At 34.3% G+C, this 22516-nt stretch overlaps 1 protein-coding gene across 1 annotated transcript; it reads left to right on the top strand.

Annotated features, from left to right (window-relative positions):
• LOC127431192 (proline dehydrogenase 1, mitochondrial-like) lies at positions 1 to 18382 on the top strand. The gene is made up of 14 exons (XM_051681506.1): positions 1 to 431; positions 1865 to 2073; positions 5691 to 5725; positions 7915 to 8064; positions 8442 to 8506; positions 8601 to 8717; positions 9250 to 9329; positions 10075 to 10156; positions 10266 to 10358; positions 13149 to 13295; positions 13976 to 14151; positions 15972 to 16070; positions 16189 to 16277; positions 17206 to 18382. Exons 1-14 carry the CDS (start codon positions 102 to 104, stop codon positions 17394 to 17396), a joined length of 1863 nt encoding a protein of 620 aa, XP_051537466.1. The 5' UTR covers positions 1 to 101; the 3' UTR covers positions 17397 to 18382.
• The last annotated feature ends 4134 nt before the right edge of the window (positions 18383 to 22516 follow it).

Raw genomic sequence — 22516 nt, 5'->3', positions numbered from 1 at the left:
CCCTCCAGTCCGGTGTGTATTCAATTCATTCATCTAGAATCTTCCACTGTAAGAACTGTGCCACTTATTCTGACATTAACTTTCGTTAAATCTCTCCAATAATGTCTTACTCTAAAGTAATACCCGCTCTGGCCAGAGTAAAGCCGGGGAAACTTCTCGGTGTAAGATGTCGTTCTACAGTAGCATCCACGCAGCGCAAAGAGCTGAAGACGGATGACGCGCGGCTGGATCCGTCCTGCACGATAGTAGAGAAGCCGTGCGACGTGGATCTCATCAGTGGGAAAGCGCACACTGATGGCCGGGCAAAGATCTCCATCGATTTCGACAACACACAAGAAGCTTATAAGAGCAAAGACACACTGGAGCTGCTCAGAAGTCTGCTGGTGTTTAAACTCTGCACCTTTGACTTTCTGATTGACAAAAATAAAGAGGTGAGTTCTTCTGAAATGCATTACAAAGTAATTAATTACTTTAAATTACTTTTTCATTGGAAAAAGTAAAGTAAGGGATTACTTTTAATTTTTCAGTAATTTAATTACAGTTACTTCTGATGTAATTGTGTTAAATACTGCATAGACGATGGAACAATTCTATATAAAATTTAAGGTCTAATGTTAAAATGTATGTTTTCTAATTTAACGCTGCCCCCTTAAATTCTTTGGCCAGTTCATGAATAATTTATTTGATTTTATATGAGTTATTTGAAAGAATTAAAAGAACAATTTCATGTCTATCCTTGTATTTTTCATCTGGTCGGGGTTGATCAGGGTTTTAGAAAGTAATTAGTAATAAGTAATGCAATAAATGTTCAGACAGAGTAATTAGTACTGTAATGTAATTACACTGTAGAAGATGTAATTAGTAGTTAGTAATTAATTAATTTTTTTAGAGTAACTTACCCAAGACTGTTCAGGATGCATTTAAATAACTCCGTGAGGAGGATGTTGATTTTAAAGCACTGATCTGTCTGTTATATTTTTTGTTTGTTAGTATTTTAGAATATTTATTTTCAAACATATTACTCCGAAACTATAGCCATATATACACCATTACATGTGGTTTTAAGTTTCCTGTGTGTTTGTTTGTCATTAAGTGTTTATTAAGTGTTTTGTAACCTCCTGTTACTTTGCCTTTTTTATTTTATATTTTGTTGTTATGTTTTATTTTGTTTTATTTTAAATATGAAATGATATATTTAATATTTGTAAATCAAACAATATATTTATATATTTATAAATTATTATATATTTATTTTTTTAATGTTGTTGCTATTATTTTATCTTCTATTTTATGTACTTATTTTTAAAATGTTTCAAATTATGGATGCATAATGTGTGCAAGCGTTTTATTTGTTTATTAAAGTTTATTATTTAAATTTTTCTTGCATATTATTTGGATCAATTATTTGAATGCAAGCATTTTATTTATTTATTGTTATTTATTTTAAATTATATATTGTTATTTATTATTTTACTTGCATATTATGTGAATTGTGAATGCACACATTTTGTTTACTCATTTTGTATTATTATTTTATTTTGTATATATTTATACTTATTTTTCGTTAGTAAATATATACTATTTACATATTTATTTTTTTACTTGCATATTACTTAAATGCACACATTTGATTTATTGTTATAAATTTATTATTTCCATTTTTCTATTTGAATGCAGAGCACATATTTATACATTTCACTCATTCATTCATACATTAGTAGTTATTTAGCTTTTCTGAGATGCATATTATTTGAAATGCATTCATTCTTATTCTTATGTCTTTGAGAAACAATGGTAGGAAAACCCCGATTTTTCTGTAACTTAACCTTTATTACTTTATATTCCACACTTTATCCATGCACAGTTGATGGACTTGAGTAAGAAGGTTCTTGGCCAGCGGCTCTTCGAGAAACTCATGAAAATGACCTTCTACGGGCAGTTTGTGGCGGGCGAGGACCAGAACTCCATCAAACCTCTGATTGAAAAGAACCAGGCGTTTGGTGTGGGCTCTGTTCTAGACTACAGCGTAGAGGAGGATCTGACACAAGAGGAGGCGGAGAAGAAGGAGATGGAGTAAGTATGAATTTCAGAGTTTCTCCACAACTTGAACAACATGTCTTCTGTCTAACTTAAACCAAAAACTTTGAGTTTTTACACCAGGAATACAACAATCTTGAGTCTCTATGACAAACATTTTCAATAATTCTTTGGAAAAAAACCCTAATCCCTATGATCCTAATGTTATTTTAAACCCACTGTCTCTTAAAATACTTTCCAAACCGATATAAAATTACGTCACATTGCATTGCAGCCAGAGTTTGAATTGTGTGTCGATGAAACCTTGTCACCTTCTTGGCTGCACAAGTTGAAACAGTGTCTGATTACCTTCTTCTTCACTGGTCCATTCCGGCCAAGGCCCACCGCCTGATTCGCTAAAAAAAGGAAAGTGTTTACCCTCCTTCCTTCGGGAATGTGGTCACATGAGGTTGAAAGAGGAAGCCTAGTTTGTTGAGTAACTTACAACCTGTCATGTGCAGATAGCACTGCCTATAAAAACACTTTTTGGAGAAGTTGTGAGCTGTAATAACACTGAATCCTTTGTAGAATCTGGCCCATAGCTTGATTTGGGGCATAAAAGGGAGGCTTTTTTCATTCTGCTCCTCGTGTAAATGAGCTCTCATTATGTTGGGATAAAATGTTTTTTCTGTAACAACACAAATACACATTTGCACGCTGCTAATGCACAGTGTGAATGTTATTTAAAGTGTTTTGGGTAAGATGAGACTGCAAGTGTTCAGCATGGCATTATTGGAATGCAAAGTAGTTCTCAAGCATGTGAAAGGTTCGATTATGTGCTGCCTGGCAGAAGATCAGATCAGGCAAAGGCTTTCAGGAACCAACCGAACGTGAAACCCTGCAAACAAAACGGGAGAACTTGAGATACATACTGTAGTACCACATTACAGAGGATGAAAGGTGCCCTTTTTAAAGGAGTATTAGTCAAGTCAAGTCATTTTTATTTGTATAGCGCTTTCACAACACACATCGTTTCAAAGCAGCTCTATAGAGGATCATGCATTAACAGAAAATGAAACTGTAATATCTATAATGTCTTAGAGTCATCATTGTGTAGTTTGATAAAATACGACTGTGAATTGTGTTTAAAAATAAATAATTAAATATTAATTGTATTTATAACCCCAGTGGGCAAGCCGAAGGCGACTGTGCCAAGGAACACTAACTCCATAAGATGTTGGTTAATGGAGAAAAATAACCTTGGGAGAAACCAGACTCACTGTGGGGGCCAGTTCCCCTCTGGCTAAACATTTACATTTATGCATTTGGCAGACGCTTTTATCCAAAGTGACTTACAGTGCACTTATTACAGGGACAATCCCCCTGGAGCAACCTGGAGATAAGTGCCTTGCTCAAGGACACAATGATGATGGCTGTTGGGATTGAACCAGCAACCTGATTACCCGTTATGTGCATGTAGCAGTGGAGTCCAACACGAAGCAGGAATGGAGCTGGATCCAGCTGGTTCTGGTGACCTCATGATAGGAGTCCCGAGGTTGAGACAGGGAAACAAATAGAATAATATTAGCATAGATGTCATTCAATGTATTGCAGAGTTCTAGATCATGATATGTTTCTGGTTTCTGGTTCCAGAGACCTAACTAAAGCAGCCTATTTGTGAGTTGATGGATAAATCAGGTGTATGCCTGGATAAATAGATGAGTCTTTAATCTAGACTTAAACTGTGTGAGTGTGTCTGTGTCCTGAACAGTGTTAGGGAGACTATTCCATAGTTTAGGAGCCAAATATGAAAAGGATCTACCTCCTTTTGTGGATTTTGATATTCTAGGAACTATTAACAGGCCAGAATTTTGCGATCGTAATGAACGTGATGGAATATAGCGTGTCAGAAGGTCACTTAAGTACTGTGGAGCTAGACCATTCAAAGCTTTGTACGTAGTTAACAAAACATTTTTAATTAATATGCAATTTAAATAAAATTTGAATATAAGTTAAGCTCAATCGACAGAATTTGTGGTGTAATTTTGCTAACCACAAAATTTAACTTCGACCTGTCCCTTTTTTTTACTTTAAAAAAAAAAGCAAAAATCTGGGTTACATAGAAGTGAATGGGGCCAATTCATAAACATTAAAATACATACTGTTTCAAAAGTATAGCCACAAGATCTGAACAAGATGCATGTTAACATGATTCTATTGATAAAATAACTTACTAACCTTTTCTGTGTATATAGTATAAGTTATATCCAATTTTACAACTTTGTTGCCATGACGATGTAATGCTGTAAACCCTAAAACAACCGTAAAAATCATGATTTAAACACCTTTACAGCTCAAATAATACACAAGTTTTAACAGAAGGATTAATGGAAGTGATTTTATTAAATTATAAGCGTCACATTTTTTCCTTTAAACCCTCCAAATATTGGCCCCATTCACTTCCATTGAAAGTGCCTCACTGTATCCTCGATTTGTTTTTGTTTTTTAAAGAAAAGGAGGGACGAGTCTAAATTATATTTTGTGGAAATCAGCAATATACCACAAATGCTGTCGACTGAGCTTGTATTGAACTCGGACTGCTATGCCATTGTTCATGTGACTGAACATGTGCTTTGGATTGGGTCAACCATAAAATCCAAGGTTTATAGGATAAACCGGAAAAATCTCAAAGCAAAGTTTGAACAGCAAAACATATTCTGTATGACACGAACCAATGATAACATCTTCAGAAGCATTAAATTATCACCAATTTGGATATGGTTCACTTACTGTAGTTCAACAATCATTCTTACTGATTTTAGTTTTGTCAATTTTTATGACGTAGGCTAGAAAAATTTCAAAAATGATAAGTGAGGGATTACTCTGGGATTACCCCAGGTATTACTCAACAAACGGCGGATCTGTTATTGCAGCTGCGAGATAGCTGTGTCCTATATGTCTCTATATTAATAGAGATGCCATCTTAGTTTGATGCAAGCTATATTTGCAGTATTAAAATAGCTTATTCTACATATACTGTATACATTCAACTGGGGCAAGCTCTGTCTGCACATGTTGCATTATGCATGCTTGTGGCCCCATGTCTTGTTTGTCTAAAATTCAGGTCAAATACCTGTCATACCTCCATCATTCACACACTTAAACTTTGAGCTGTCCCAGAGAGTTCCCCAGGTTTGATTATTTGCTTAGCACCAATTTGTGATGGAGCATTTCAATTGTTTTCCAAACAGTCAGAATTAAAAACTCAAAGACAAATTGTTTGAGATTGAGTTCTTCCATTCTCAAAAAAGAGTTCTAGAATTTTCCACCTCCGCTGAGTTTTTTTAAAATTGAAATTGATTCTTTATTTGTTGAACTTTGCCTGTCTGTTGACTGAGACTTGTGTTGCAAAGTGAATGACGCACATGAGTGCATGTGACTGAAATCAGAAATGGGCTGGTGTATGTGAATCTCACTGGATCTGAGTAGAATACAGTGTGTGACCGGCATTGTTGAATGATCCAAAGGGAATTTATGAACTCTCCCAATAAAGCTAACAGGAGTTCAAGTGTAAATTGGTCTGCTGTAAAGTTAACAGGTCAGCAGAAACCTGAAGCAGTGTTAATAAAACACCATGTTTCACTGAAGCATGTTCTTTCTATCTGTCTTTTCAGCTCCTGTGTTTCTGAAGCCGAGAAGATGAGTCATGGTAAGTACTGTAAATCAAATAAATGAATACATTCTTCAAACCATGTGGTTCTATTGCTTAGTTTTCAAACAAAGTTGGCATCATTCATTATGATAAACGTAAAGTTCTTCTCACACTTAGTCTATTCTAAGTGACTGTTTCAGTCTGTCACAATCTAAAACATAGAAATGCTTAATGCTTACTTACTGGCCACTCCAAAACCAAAAATATAATTATCATTCATATGTGTGTTGTTTAAATGCACACAATTATGTTTTTATTTTATTTATAATTAAAATATTTTTTATTATTGAATACATTTGATTTTATTATTACATTTGTATTTTATTTAAATACTATTCAATGTAATCAAAGTCTTTCTAGCAAGTCCCCGGGAGGCTATTTCTGGTCATGACAGTACAGCTCCTATCTACTCTCAATAACTGCTTGCCAAGCTTACATTTAAATGACACATTATAAATCAGCAGTAAAATCTGACAACACCCATATCATAAATTGTGCTTTACCTCATTTTACATGAAAAAACACAATTTTCCCGGCTTGTATAGCTAATGCACATGCGTGTTCTCGAGATGATTGACAGGTGATGTCTGTATCTAAAAGGTGATTGGCTCTTTTACCTGTAAGGTGGGACTTTCTTTCTACATCGGTTGACTGTTGGGCGCTAGAGCTCCTTGGTTGGGCGTTCCAGTTTCTCTCATTCATTTTAATAAGAGTGGCCCGTTTCTGCTAAATAATCTCTGATGTAATTCTACTAAGATTTTTGTCCACCTTTTCACCAAGTATAATTATTAATTTGTGTATTATTAGAATGTACACATTCTATTTTAAATGTGTTTTGTTATATTATTTTATTTTTGTGTGTTTTTAAAAATAAAATAAAAAATTTAGTTTACAATTGTTTTGGTTTAGTTTTGTTTAATTTTTTTACTTGATTTTTATTTTATATTATTTTATTTTGTTTAGTGTTTCATTTTATTTTGCATTTTATTTTTATTTAGTTTTTTATTTAGTGTAGTTTGTGTATTTTACTTGTAGTTTTTGTTTTGTTTTATTCTTTTTTTATGTTATTTTGTAGTGTTTTATATAGTATTTCATTTTATTTAGCTTTTACTTTGTTTTTATTTTATTTAGTTTAGTTTTTTGTGTTTTGTTTAGTTTTATGTTTAGTTTTTTACTTTTATTTTATGTTATTTTATTTAGTTTTAGTGTTTTATTTTATTTAGTTTAGTTTTTATTTAGCTTTATTTAGTTTTTGTTTTATTTAATTTTTATTTTATGTTTTTTATTGAGTTTATTATTTTTTAATTTTTTTAATTTGATTTAGTATTTAATTTAATTTGACTTTATTTATTTATTGTACTTATTTATTATTATTATTTTTTACATTTTGTTTAAATAATTGTTTCTTTTGTTTCCGGTAGAGATCAACACATACAAACTTCAGGATCATGAATGTACAGTGTTTAACATTTAATTTTAAGGGGTTAACATATGTTACGCAAGGGTGTTGGTAGTTATTTGGGTTTCATCTGGCTAGGTTTTATGTAATGTAAGTTATGTGACAGGTGATGCTTTGCCTTCATGCTGTGTTAGCAACAGTGATGCATGTTGACTCTGCCATTGAGGCTGAAATAGACTGCTGTGTGTGTGTGTGTGTGTGTGTGTGTGTGTGTGTGTGTGTGTGTATGGGGGTTCAGACTGGTTAAAGCTGGTTTAACTGTGGGCTCTCCTGGTGAAGGGCTGAATTTAACTCTGCAAGCTCATGTTTTTTTTGTTGTTTTTTTTACTTCTGCTGGTGTTCTATATGTTAGACCAAAACAACCCTTCCTCTAAAAGACCTTACAAATAAAAGTGTACTGTAATGTACTGTAAAGTTGTGGCCAAATCATAGCCGTTGTGCTTCAGCAAGCTGTCAAGCATTATTAGTATCCAGTTTTGTTATTCTAAATGTGTACGGTATCAACATAAAATCAAAATGTGACCTTTACTTTCTCAATGCACGTTACTGGTCTTGTGCACGATCGTTGGCCACATTTCATTTCATTGTCATGGATGATATTCTGACAGCTTTTTGCAGCATAATACAGGGAACAGGAGGAGCTCAGAATAAAAACCAGGTCACTCAGAAGGCGTGTTAGACTGTTTTCTAATCTGTGATGTGATTGTTTTTTAAAATCCATATCCAGGAATGGATCATCGTGAGAAAAAGTACAAAGCTCATCGTCAGTTTGGAGATCGGCGTGGTGGGGTGATCAGTGCTCGGACATATTTCTACGCAGACGAAGCCAAATGTGACCATCATATGGAGACCTTCATCAAGTGCATCAAAGCTTCCGGTGAGCAGAATATTGTTCTCTATGAGGATTTATTCAAATAAGTATGCATAAATACAATGGCTTCAAAAGTATTTAGACACTTAAATCACACTTAAATGTATGATTGGCATTGCATTATATAATAACATCAAGCCATGTGTCATTTATTTTAATTAAAAGATGGCATAAGAACACTTTTCAATCAATATTTTGACAGATAAGTTTAAGTTAATAATAACCATCAAAACTAATCGAATGCCACTTACATTGATTTTTTGCATGTAATGCAATGAAATCCATACATTTTTATGTGTCCAAAAGTATCAAAATTCATGTATTTTTGCATGTTTTTTGTTGTTATTGTTGTTGTTGAATTACTTGTGTTGATGTTTGTGTAGCTGGAAGCTCTGTTGATGGATTCTCAGCTATTAAGATGACTGCACTGGGACGACCACAGTTCCTGGTAACTAAGAATCTTTATTTTCACCGTCTCAGCCTTATTTCATTCAAATAAGATTATAGTTGTGTGATTAATCTAGTTTCTTTCTCTCTTACAGCTGCAGTTCTCTGAGGTGCTGGTCAAATGGAGGAGGTTTTTCAACCTGTTGGCAGCCCATCAGGGGAAAGATGGCATGGCGATACTCGAACAGAAGTTAGAACTGGAACAACTGCAGGTTTGGCATCTTAAGGGTGTTGTACACTACTACAATCAAAGACTCTGTTTATAATGGATATGAAAGTAGAATATTAACAGCATTTGAAATGCGAGTTATGCTAATACAGTGTGTCAAAGATGAACTCAACATGAAACAACATTGAGGATACATTGAATGTCTGTATTGACATTTCAGAGTGAAACTGAATATTGAGTGATTAAATAATGCTGTACAGGACTTGATTTTATCCATTGGAATTTGATTGGATGAAATATGTTAGGCTATGATTTTATTGGTTAATAGTATTTGTCCCCACCCACACAGCCTTGGTTATGTCAGCAGAAAATAAAATTTGTTTTAGAGGCTGAGAAATATAATGGAAAAAAAATAAATAAAAAATTCTGTAGCATAACATGCACTGGTGGAACATTTATTAATAACACAAACTTCATGTAATCATCAAGACATAAAAGTCTAGTTTTTGTTTTATTTTATATTCACAGATTTGTTGTCAAAATGAACTTGTCATGAATTATTCTTTTGTTTGCAGGACAGTTTGATCAAACTTGGAGTTGGCGCAAAATCAGACATCGAGAACTGGTTTACTGGAGAGAAGCTTGGTTCATCAGGGTAAAACTTCTTAAAGTGATAGTTCACCCAAAAATGAAAATTCATCTCCTCATGCCATCCCAGATGCGTATGACTTTCTTTCTTCTGCTGAACACAAACAAAGATTTTTAGAAGAATATTTCAGCTCTGTCGGTCCATACAATACAAGTGAATGGTGACCAGAACTTTTAAGCTCCAAAAAGCACATAAAGGCAGTATAAAAGTAATCCATATGACGCCAGTGGTTTAATCCATGTCTTCTGAAGCGATCTAATCGGTTTTGATGCATGATTGTGCTAGGACGTGTAATCAAGCTTAAAAGCATGATCGCCAAGGAGACTGCTGATGTCAAGATTTATAGTGAAAAAGTAGTTATACTTCGGTCTGTTCTCACCCAAAACTGATTGGATCGCTTCAGAAGACATGTATTAAACCACTGGAGTCATAAGTGTTACTTTTATGCTCCCTTTATTTGTTTTTGGAGCTTCAAAGTTCTGGTCACCATTCACTTGCGTTGAATGGACCGACAGAGCTGAAATATTCTTCTAAAAATCTTCATTTGTTTTCTGAAGAAGAAAGATAGTCATACACATCTGGGATGGAATGAGGGTGAGTAAATGATGAGAGAATTTTCATTTTTGGGTGAACTATCACTTTACCTATTAATTAAACAGACTCCACCATCCAAACAATAGATTACTCACCTATTACAGATCTCAGTTCTATCACAGTTGAACTGATTCAGTTGTCTGTTTCATTCTTGTAGAACCATTGATCTGCTGGACTGGAACAGTCTCATCAATGACAGAACCAAAATCTCCAACCTGCTGGTGGTGCCTAACATGGAGGTAACACCCACGGATTCACATTTGCAATGACACACACATATATATATACAGGTAATGCACATAAATGGTTCTCCACTCTGATTCAAAAGATTTATTTATATTTCCAAAGTCTGGTCACCTGGAGCCTCTGTTGAGTAAGTTCACTGATGAAGAGGAGAAACAGATGAAGAGGATGCTACAGAGAATGGACGTTCTTGCCAAGGTACTTCTAAATAAATAATAACAGCCTATTTGGAAAAACCTCATCAAAATGTATCATAGCTCTTGTATACAGTAGCTACTGTAACTGAACTATGGTATATGTAGTAAGACCATACACTTACAAAAATTGCATTGCGTTGTGCATGGTGTAAATCATACTGACCTTAGATTTGTTGAAATGTTTGTTTGTGGCGGGGCATATTAATGGTTTTGAAAGCTTTGAAACCACTTTACATAGTTGCAAAAGATCTCAAGTTTATATAAATGTTACGACACAATGAAATCATGCGGTCGCACTTGTTTTTTTTTCCACTCTACATGTGTGTACGCATTTGATGTTTGACATAACTCTCTCCCGCTGTGACTGGACCCTGATAATCCATTAACCAAACACACGTCTGTCTAAATTTCACAGTTTGATGCAAAGGCACCTCATGTTCTCGCTCGTTTGTGTTTGTACATCTGTGCTCGAGGAGCAGTAGACGCAGGCAGATAAACACAAACCAGAAACAGATATTGAAGATCATCATTCGATACATGATATTTGCCTTGACCCCTTTGTGATGTAATGCTGCACTTTAAAGGCCCCATAAGTGTACAGAGCAACTAAAGAATGCATTTAGCCTTTTTTTTCCAATGGCCACATATGATGTCATTAGCAAACATGTACAGTCTAATGGATATTTATTGTCCGTTTGGTGTTGTTGAGATGCAAGACAATCTAGGAGATGAGTTGAAGGCTACTATCGATTTCTTTTTTTTTTTTTTTTATGAATTGTCTTTGCACAGATAGTTGACAAAAACTTCTGGTTTTGCACACACTTTAGTCCTTCTCAAGAGCAGCTTTTTTTATCCAACAAGAGTGTCCGTTCTCAAGGTTGCAAGACGCTGAAGCTTATCTTGTGTGAGATAAACAAGAAACATACTAACACAAAGATGTAATAGGGATAAATTAAACTCAGGGAAAAGGTACAGAAAAGTAATATTTTTAATCTGTATAAAGATGCACATTTGGCTGCTGATAGCAGATTACTGCATTTAAGGTTTAAACATTAAATTTTTTTTTTTCTTAGTAAATATTCTGAACGTTGATCTGAGGTGTTTCAACCTGTACATTCTCTAAATACCTGAAAAAGTACATGGAATAGACTGTATTTCTGTGACAACTTTTGAGGAAAGACTATAATCGTGTAAAGTAGTGGTTGACCGATATGTGATTTTAGAACGTATGTATTTCTTTTTATTTTATTATATTTATATTATAATGTATATTTATTTACTTATGATATAAATAATCTAATATACAATAATACAACATATAAAAATAATATACTGTCTGTATATTATCTGTATATATATATATATACACTGATCAGCCACAACATTAAAACCACCTGCCTAATATTGTGTAGGTCCCCCTTGTGCCGCCAAAACAGCACCAACCCGCATCTCAGAAAAGCATTCTGAGATGATATTCTTTTCACCACAATTGTACAGAGCGGTTATCTGAGTTACCGTAGACTCTGTCAGTTTGAACCAGTCTGGCCATTCTCTGTTGACCTCTCTCATCAACAAGGCTTTTCCATCTGCCGAAATGCCGCTCACTGGGTGTTTTTTGTTTTTGGCACCATTCTGAGTAAATTCTAGAGACTGTTGTGTGTGAAAATCCCAGAAGATCAGCAGTTACAGAAATACTCAAACCAGCCCATCTGGCACCAACAATCATCCATGCGAGTATCTAATCAGCCAATCGTGTGGCAGCAATGCAGTGCATAAAATCATGCATATACGGGTCAGGAGCTTCAGTTAATGTTCACATCAACCATCAAAATGGGGGAAAAATGTGATCTCAGTGATTTGGACCGTGGCATGATTGTTGGTGCCAGATGGGCTGGTTTGAGTAATTCTGTAACTGCTGATCTCCTGGGATTTTCACGGAGAACAGTCTCTAGAATTTACTCCTAATGATCCATGCCACACAGCTGGATCAATCAAGGTGTGGATGGAGGACCACTGGATCAAGACCCTGTCCTGGCTAGCCCAATCTCCAGACCTGAACCCCATTGAAAACCTCTGGAATATGATCAAGAGGAAGATGGATGGCCACAAGCCATCAAACAAAGCTGATCTGCTTGAATTTTTGCGGCAGGAGTGGCATAAAGTCACCCAACAGCAATGTGAAAGACTGGTAGAGAGCATGCCAAGACACATGAAAGCTGTGATTGAAAATCAGGGTTATTCCACCAAATATTGATTTCTGAACTCTTCCTAAGTTAAAACATTAGTATTGTGTTGTTTAAAAATGAATATGAGCTTGTTTTCTTTGCATTGTTCGAGGTCTGAAAACACTGCATCTTTTTTGTTATCTTGACCAGTTATAATTTTCTGCAAATAAATGCTCTAAATGACAATATTTGTATTTTATTTTTTGGAATTTGGGAGAAATGTTGTCAGTACTTTATAGAATAAAAGTAAAATGTTCATTTTACTCAAACACATACCTATAAATAGTAATCCAGAGAAACTGATCATTTTGCAGTTTGAGCTGTATATATATATATATATATAAATTCTGATAAATTTGAATTAAAATTGTAAGCTTTTGCTTAGCCTTTGTTTTTTGTTTTCTCTCTCTGTTTCAGTTTTAGTCCCGGGTCTTGTTGAAAATCTTAGCAGCATTGTTGTGGAAAGCATACCTCCTGTGAGCAGGATGGTTATGTAACAGTGTTTATGGAGGCATTCTGTACTGATGAATTACATTATATAACTCCATGTATGTGTTTATGTTCAGCACGCTGTAGAAAATGGTGTGAGACTGATGGTGGATGCAGAACAGACATATTTTCAGCCAGCGATCAGTAGACTGACCCTAGAGATGCAGAGAATCTTCAACAGAGAAAAACCCAACATCTTCAACACCTACCAGTGCTATCTTAAAGTGAGTAACAAACACAGTTTTGCCCCCCAATTATAGCTAATTACGTATGTGCACACAATACCTGTTAAAGTACAAAACACACACATCCACACCCTCAAAACCTGCCAGTGATATGAAGGTGATCCTCGTTTATACACACTCTGCGTACACATACACAGACTTCTCTGTCAGTTGTGACATACATTTATCTTTTATTAAAACCTTTTTAGAAAATCACAGTTGGGCTGGGCAGGGACAGTAGACTATATACTGTGACGTGGAAGGGTGTTGTTATGCTCAAATCTGAGTTTGTTTATGTCGCAACTTGCCACATTAATAATAGAAACCTTTTTTATTGAATTTCAAGCTAAAACAACTGTTGTTATATATTCCGTTTCCTTGAAATAAAATGACTCGTATGGCATCATATACTATAAGATTTTGGTCAGGCCACCCACTCTGTCACACTGTAATAGAATGATTCAGCATGTAAATGCCGAAAAAGAGTCCTTCTTTGCAGGTTCAAAGTGTGTGTGTGTTTTATGGCTTTCATAAGACTGTGCGATCCAAATACAACTTCCAATCAGCTTTTAAATGGCTTTATGGCCCTAACTATGTCATGTCTTATTTTGTCATGTCTAGATGTATGATGACTCTCATGACAAAGTCAATAAAATAAAAACATTTGTCTCTATGTGTAGGAAGCATATGATAACGTGTCTGTCGATGTGGAACTCTCGCGTCGAGAGGGCTGGTATTTTGGCGCTAAGCTGGTTCGTGGAGCATACATGTATCAAGAGAGATCACGGGCGGCAGAGATTGGTTACGAAGATCCCATCAACCCTGACTATGACGCCACCAACAGGATGTACCACAAGTACGCCCATCTTTACCTGTAATACCTAATAATATGGCAGTCTTGTCCGATGCTTCAGAATCAATGGGTCATTCTCAGGAAATGTTACCATTTTGGGCTTGACATTTTTCATAATGAAAAAGGTTAATGTTTAACTCTCAGGAAATCATATTTTCCCACCTCAGGCCCAAAGTAACAGGGCCATAATCACCATAAACATTAGTGAACCACCATAGGCTGTCATGACCCACACAAAATTCAGATTAGTGGTCAACAAAAGTGGGTTTTTCATTGGCCAGTCCTTAAACCATTACTTCTGTTCCTGCCAAAAGTGCAAAACATTTTCAGCCCCGTCACAGTAAGTTTCATATACTTATAATTTGATTAGATAATTGTGTAAATTCTGGTAGTATCTCTGAGTTTCGCTGTGCCTTGTGATAAAGGACACATTATACAGTAATTATGAAAAAGGAAATAATCCACAATTTTCTCTTCCAAAACATGTTTTGTTACAGGGTTGAACGTTATGGTGTTGAATGTGAGTGCAAAAATGGCTAATACACTGGCAAAAATAATTGTGCCACACCACGTATTCAGTCATACAGTGCTTTGAAAAAGTATTTGCCCCCATCCCGATTTCTTCTGGATTGGGGAAAGAATGGGACAGATGTGGAAGAGCAACAATGAGGAGTGAATTTGCAGTCTTCGCTCAGTGGGGTGTGGTGCCTCAGGAAGAGATGTCAGTTGTGAGAAAGTTCATATGTTGATTTTCTCAGAGATCATACATACGCTCTTTGCCTTCCTCTTTGCAAACACCTTGGCACGCCGCCTTACACCACAACATTTGTCTTCTAAAACATGTTTTGTGTCAACTCTGTTACACTTCAAATGTTTCAGGGTTGAACGTGAGTCCAAAAAATGACTAATGAACTTTCAGATATAATAGCACAACGCTACATTATTCAGTCATATATTTTGACTTTAAAACAAGCTGATTACTGTAGTTTTCCCCAAACAGAGTTGAATTATTGAGCTTGACAAGGCAAATATGGGGGCAATTGATGTCACTCGTTTAAATATGATATCAGAGCATTATTTTTAAAGGGGGAAATATCTGAGGATAACAGGATGGACCAGAAAGTGAGGAACAAGGACAATATCTGCATTTCTAAAAAAGAAAAAAAAAATAATAATCATGCATTTTATTTCAGCGAAAGCATGATATTTCAATAAAAGCTACATTTAGGAAGAATTCGATTTTTTTGTTTTAATTCCAGATATGTCCCATGCAAATTGGCTGATTTTTCTCATGGAAAACAGACATTTAACCACATAATGAATGCTTTATTTTAACAGTTCTTTTGTATTAAACACTAAACAGTGAAAATCTTTCAAATAATATGACTAAGTTCAGTGTCCTGTTAATTTTATCAGTAGTAAATCATAGGGACACAAAGTGAGCACTAATGACACCGTTTCCTGAGAATGACCCCTTTATGACCTAGTTAAATAATGGTTGTCTCAGTCTTAGAGTTTTGATAACACAATGTACTATGCAATTTTGTTTCTTTCTCTCGTGCTATATTGCTATATTCCAAGACAAACACAACTGTATGCCAATTCTAAGCTTGTTTGTCCACTACTGTTATGTTACTAAGGTGCTTCATAACACCGCAAATGTTTGATTTGCCTAGACTTCACACCTTTTAGCATGCATTTTAAGTGCAATGTTTTTATTTGCAGTGTTGCTACAGGCAAAAGATCATATTTTGGGATTATTTTCTTTTATTCTTCTGTCTCTGTTCTGAAAGTTGTAATTCAGGATTATTTCTCTCTGTAAGGTGTTTGGAATACATTCTGGAAGAGATCAACCTAAACAGGATGGCAAATGTCATGGTGGCATCTCACAATGAGGACACAGTGAAGTTCACTCTGGAAAAGTGAGTGTAGAGCTGATGGCACACATAAAACGCATACAGAACTAAGAGTTCCTAATTGCCTTGCTTTGCTCAGTATATATGTTTAATGATGCATATGTATGTGTGTTTTTCTGAACAGAATGAACGAGATGGGTCTCTCTCCCACAGAGAATAAGGTTTACTTTGGGCAGCTGCTGGGAATGTGTGATCAGATCAGTTTCCCATTGGGTGAGTGGAAAAACGGCAGTGTGGGAAGGAACAGATGTTCACTTTTATTTTGGAAAAATCCACCTTTTCATTGTCTAGATGGTTCAGCTATACTGAAAAAAAAAAAAAAAAAGATTATTTCTGAAATATTTGCACACAGTTATTCTTTGTAAATTTCAATGGTATAAAATTAAGTTAAATCTAATTAACTTCATGACATAATATTGATTAAAGTGAGTGAGTAAATTTAACTTAAACATTTCAGTTAATACAGTAACTTCTATTTTCAAATCTGATGTACGTAATACTTAATAAACTTTGTTAAACTTAAATGAATTATATTAATATAATTAATATTATATATTAATAATAAATACATTTTCTCCCCAATTTGGAATGCCCAATTCCCAATGCACTCTAAGTCCTCGTGGTGGCGTAGTGACCAGTTCACTATGCTCGTCTTGATAAATTCAAGGAGAACATGGGAGCGTACTCGGAGGAGCAAGGCGAGCGCTTCCACCAGGATATACTGGACTTTGAGCGCTGCTACCAAGGACAGTATAACAGGAACATGATGGGAGACTACATTTGGGGGCTGATTCGTGAAAGTAATTTACAGTATAATCGTAAATCTCGAAAAACTACTCACTTCTAAATCTTTTGTAGTCATTTTTGCATTACTTTAGTATAAATACATGTTAATTTGAATTCATATGTTATTTTTTTTCTGACTTTATGTGAACGAAAAGAAACAATTTTGCCCGTTTTCTCATTGGAAATTTCAAAATATCACTGTCCTGGTCACAAAAGCAAAGTTTGTGGGGAATAATAGACATTTTCTATACTTTTGAGGCATAAGCAATTAGGAAATAACAGTTAGTGCCCAGGAACCAAAAAAAAAATGTGTAATTAATTCGATCTGTGTATGTTTGTGTTCTTTTGTGAGCAGGTCAGGCAGGATTCCCCGTGTACAAGTATGTTCCATACGGTCCCGTGAACGAGGTCATCCCGTACCTGTCCCGCCGAGCGCAGGAGAACCGCGGCTTCATGAAGGGATCTCAGAGAGAACGCAGCCTATTGTGGAAAGAACTTAAACGCAGATCCTTCAATGGACAGCTGCTTTACAGACCTGTATACTAAACCACGCACACAAACATGCCATTCAGCTGTATTTTAAACATCGCCCACACTGGAAAACTATTTTATTTAATAGAAACCACATCACTCACCATCAGTCTATTACTGCAGCACTGGAAAGTTGTATCGACTTTTTTAAAGACTGTTTCACTGCATCCCTGATCAGTGTTTTAAATAACATCAGTGGCTTATAAGATGAACTAGACACCATGAACAGCCTTCGCAGCGCATTAAACGTTGCAACATAATATTTAGTGAAAATGAATCAAGGACAGGACTTGATTTTATTCATTCAGGTTTGATTGGATTGTGAATAGTGGAAACATGTTAGGTTGTGAAAAAGGTTGTATATATTGATATACTGATGGATCATACACGATAAGACTAGGGACATTAATTAAGACTTCAAAATAGTCCATTTGTATTTAAAATAAATAACTTTAAATAAGTTCTTAACCATTCCACTTTGCGTCCACCAGAGGCAGTATTACAAGTGCCCTAATCACTGGTAATTGGAATAGCATACTTACCATACTACTCTTGCTGTATGTAGGCTATAGTGTGCGCAGTATGCATATTTTCTGTATGCATGGAATGCCGAAATGCGCAGTATACAACCAGAGCGCACTGCGTAAAATACCGTATTCCACAATGCAATATGCACGACTTCACCTTCCATTTCAAGTGTTTTCACATCTCTTTCTTGACAGTTTGGTAAATCAGACTGCTAAAAGTTACGATATATTTAAATTACTTTATTTCCGAGATGATAACTGGATGCCACTCACGTTATTGTTGCATACTGCATACTGTTTCACATACTATTAAAAAAAGTAGTATACAGTATGTACCACAAAGTGTGCAGTTTGCTTATATTCCACTTCGAATATAGAAATTGTGCGTGTCAAATCATGTTTTTCTTTGCTTAATAACTTTTTTGCAATACAGGGTCCTCGGACGGCCTATAATAAATGAAAGTGTTTTTCATAGCGAATGTTTGTTTGACCTCTTGACCAGTTTTGACGTGACTTTTCATGCAAACAATGACGAGTTATTTTTTTATGTGTTAGTTTCTTGATAAAATAATTACGTTTAAACTTACACATTTTAGCACTGAATATTATGACTGTTGTATCTGTATTCATTTTATTCTGCTCTTTCAAAAACAAAAAGCTGCTGTGTGAATATTTTAGTTTAAAATATTATTAAATGCTCTTTTTTAAAAATTTAAATAATGAATTGATTGCAATAGCGACAAGACACAATTCTCCTAACCATGGTGATTTTAGACACTTTTGCACCGTTTGTCACTTAAATGCCTCATTGTGGAAATCAATATGGATTGCTGTATATAAAATGTCTTGTATATAAACATGACATTATAACAAACTTTGTCTGTGTAAAACTATTCACTGAGTATGTCATCTTTAATCTGTAGTTAATATAAACAGTGCAAATCAATACTCTTTTTCTGAATACTCTTGTCCTGAGAAAACAGTTCAACATTTCAGTTAAAATCTACCTTTATTTAAATGACCATTGTTTTAATGTATCCCAGTGGGGTTTTATTATGACCCAACAGCTATAGAAAAAATATGATGAAATTGGATTAATAGTTTGTAGGACAGAAATAGTAAATGTGTCCCAATTTAAGGCTTTAGTGACTTTGGAAAAACCCTAACCTTAAGTTTGTAGAATAACAGTCTGTTGGCTTTGTCATGCCAATATAATTAGACTATAAAAAGTGGTATATGGTGCTTATATCTTCTCTATAGCTGTCAACATCAAGATTTTAGGTTTTGGATGTAGGCTATAAGGGAATGTGTATATTTTTGGTGATGTGACTGCTGTTTGACATTTCTTTTGACAAGTTTTTCACCATTTCTTAAAGAACAAATATTCCATGTAGTTTCTCAATTAATATGTAAAGCTGCATTTATAATAATAATAACAATTTCGCAAAATGCTGTTTAAAATAGGTTTAGATTACATTTAGCATGCAATGCACTAAAACAAAAAAAATTCTGGAAATGATTGATTTGCATCCATAAAAATACTGAGGTCATGTGACTTATTATGCAAACTGTAAACTTGAAAATATAAGTAATATTTTAAATACAAAACGTAAAGCTATTTTATATTATTTAGGCCACAATGTGTTGGAAAATAGCAATTGATAAATTTTTTAAGGTAGGCCTATCTTTACGTTTTTGCCTTAATGTTCTGCTCCTCTGTTCTTTTAAGGGTTAAATAAAACAAAGTACATTTTATTCTTTATATATTACAATGTTTCTGAAAGCTTTTTTACACTGTTAGACGAAAATAATTAATTCGTTGTTCTCAATAATTTATTTAATGTTTTTACAGCAGTAACAACAACTTCAGTAATACTACAGTACTGTCTTGAGGCAGTTCGCGAATTAATAAAATGTAAGATATAGCAGAGGGAGAGTTATTTATATTCATAAAGAAAGCCATTCCTGATTGGACGAATTTTTAATATTTATGAGGAAAGCGCAACTTGATTGGTCGGTGAAACTACAACCCCGCCCTAAACTTAACTCTAACCAATCAGGTAGCGCTTTAGTAATAAATATTAATGAGACTTCCCCTGCCATCATACGTTTCGTAAATTCTCGGCAGCCTCAAATAATACAAAAATACATTTGTAAAAGCAGCGAATGTGGAGGGAGACCGGACTGAAACCATTATTTTCCAAAAAAGCACAAAGAACAGCAAAAAAGGAAGCAAAACCAAAACATGAAAATAAGAAATTTCCCCCCAAAACTGCTCAAGAATTTTCAACCAACTAGAAGAATTTGCTGCAGGTAAGATTAATTATTTTGCCATGATAATATTGAATATCTGTATGACAAATATGGAGGACCAAGTCTGCCATTATTAAAAAATACATATATTTGCAAATAAATGTAAAAAAATGAAAAAAGTGTACATAGAAATAAATAAATGTTCCAATGTGACAAACATATTTATATTTTATTTCCTTATTTATATATTTAATAAATATATATGAATAAATTACACTGGCCTCACCAAAAAATTAAAAAAAATTAAATAAATAAATAAATACTTTTTTTTCCCCAAGAACATATATATATATATATATATATATATATATATATATATATATATATATATATATATATATTCACATACATTTCATATGTGTCAAAAAGAAATATATACATTTTTACATATTTTTCCCTACAAAAAATGTTAAAACAATGAATTCATAGTTTTCTACCAATTCTACCTGATTATTCCAACTAAGAAAGGATCATTGACAAAGAAGGTTGTCCGAGGTGTTAACAATAAGAAATCTTTTAAAAATCTAGTGTAAGGGGGGCCTGGGTAGCTCAGCAAGTAAAGACGCTGACTACCACACCTGGAGTCACAAGTTCAAATCCAGGGTGTGCTGAGTGACTCCAGTCAGGCTTCCTAAACAACCAATTGGCCTGGTTGCTAGGGTGGGTTGAGTCACATGGGGTAACCTCCTCATGGTCGTTTTAATGTGGTTCTCACTCTTGGTGGGGCATGTGGTGAGATGTGCATGGATGCCGCGGAGAATAGCATGGGCCTCCACACGCACTAGGTCTCCACATGATAGGATGACAGTCTCAGACACAGAGGCAACTGAGATTTGTCCTCTGCCACCCGGATTAAGGCAAGTCAATACGCCACCACAAGGACCGAGAGTGCATTGGGAATTGGGGAGAAAAAAATAAATAAATCTAGTTTAAAACACTTGTTCTAAGTTCTTAGAAATGAAATCTTTGTGTCCAGTTATGTTTCCTGAATTAAAAAAAACATTTAAAAAATATATATATATATTAAATATATATTTAATATATAAAAATACACTACCGGTCAAAAGTTTTGAAACACTTGACTGAAATGTTTCTCATGATCTTAAAAATCTTTTGATCTGAAGGTGTATGCTTAAATGTTTGAAATTAGTTTTGTAGACAAAAATATAATTGTGCCAACATATTAATTTATTTCATTATAAAACTAAAATTTCATTTAAAAATTTTTTTATTAATTTTTATTAATTAAAAAGTTTTTTAAATGGACCAAATAATAAAGAAAAGCAGCCAATAAGTGCCCAACATAGATGGGAACTCCTTCAATACTGTTTAAAAAGCATCCCAGGGTGATACCTCAAGAAGTTGGTTGAGAAAATGTCAAGAGTACATTTCTGCAAATTCTAGGCAAAGGGTGACTACTTTGAAGATGCTAAAATATAACACAGTTTTGATTTATTTTGGATCTTGTTTAGTCACAACATAATTCCCATAGTTCCATTTATGTTATTCCAAAGTTTTTATTCTAAAATATGAAAAAAATAAAAAAATAAATAAAATAAAAATATAATAAAGAATAAGTGTTATATCAAGTAAAAAGTATTAAAATACTTTCCTTGCACCTTGAATACATGCGAGTATGAACAATTTAATCATTAAATCAAAAAAAGTTTTCAAACTCATTTTTCAAGGGAAAAATATTGTTTATAAATATTATTAAATATATAAATATCACCTTGCGCTCTGACCCTAGCTTAGCTGGGATATACGGAGAAAAAAAAAGTATTTCATATGTGCAAATGTATAATGTGTGACAAAAATACCCAGAATCGATTAGATCACTTCAGAAGATATTAATTTAGCCACCTGAGTCATATGGATTACGTTTATGCTGCCTTTGTGGTTTTTGGAGCTTCAAAGTTCTGGTCACCATTCATTTGCACTGCATGGACCTACAGAGCTGAAATATTCTTAAAATCTCAGTTTATGTTCTGCAGAAAAAAGAAAGTCATTCACATGTGGGATGGCGTGAGGATGAGTAAATGAGAGAATTTACCTTTTAGCATTTTTCACTTTTTTTTTGTTTTTATATATATATTTTTGTGAACTATTCCTTTAACATCCAACACAACTGAAAACACTGTTAATTTTTTGTTGTCTTTAAAGGGGTCATATTGTACTTAAAAAAACAAAACACACACACACACACACACACACACACTAAGGTACACTTATACACAATATTATCTTACTGTTTATGGCCATTTTCTACTCCCTCTCTGACTCTTAAAATTAAAA

This window comes from Myxocyprinus asiaticus, chromosome 40 (genome assembly GCF_019703515.2).
Source record: "Myxocyprinus asiaticus isolate MX2 ecotype Aquarium Trade chromosome 40, UBuf_Myxa_2, whole genome shotgun sequence".
NCBI classification, from domain to species: domain Eukaryota; kingdom Metazoa; phylum Chordata; class Actinopteri; order Cypriniformes; family Catostomidae; genus Myxocyprinus; species Myxocyprinus asiaticus.
The sequence above is the reverse complement of the archived record's forward strand: the minus strand, read 5'-3'. Positions and strand labels throughout refer to the sequence as shown.

Coding starts and splice junctions, on each gene's coding strand:
- LOC127431192 (XM_051681506.1), top strand. CDS start 102: ATGTCTTACTCTAAAGTAATACCCGCTCTGGCCAGAGTAAAGCCGGGG. Junction 432..1,864: donor TGATTGACAAAAATAAAGAG/GTGAGTTCTTCT, acceptor ATCCATGCACAG/TTGATGGACTTGAGTAAGAA. Junction 9,330..10,074: donor GAGAAGCTTGGTTCATCAGG/GTAAAACTTCTT, acceptor TCATTCTTGTAG/AACCATTGATCTGCTGGACT.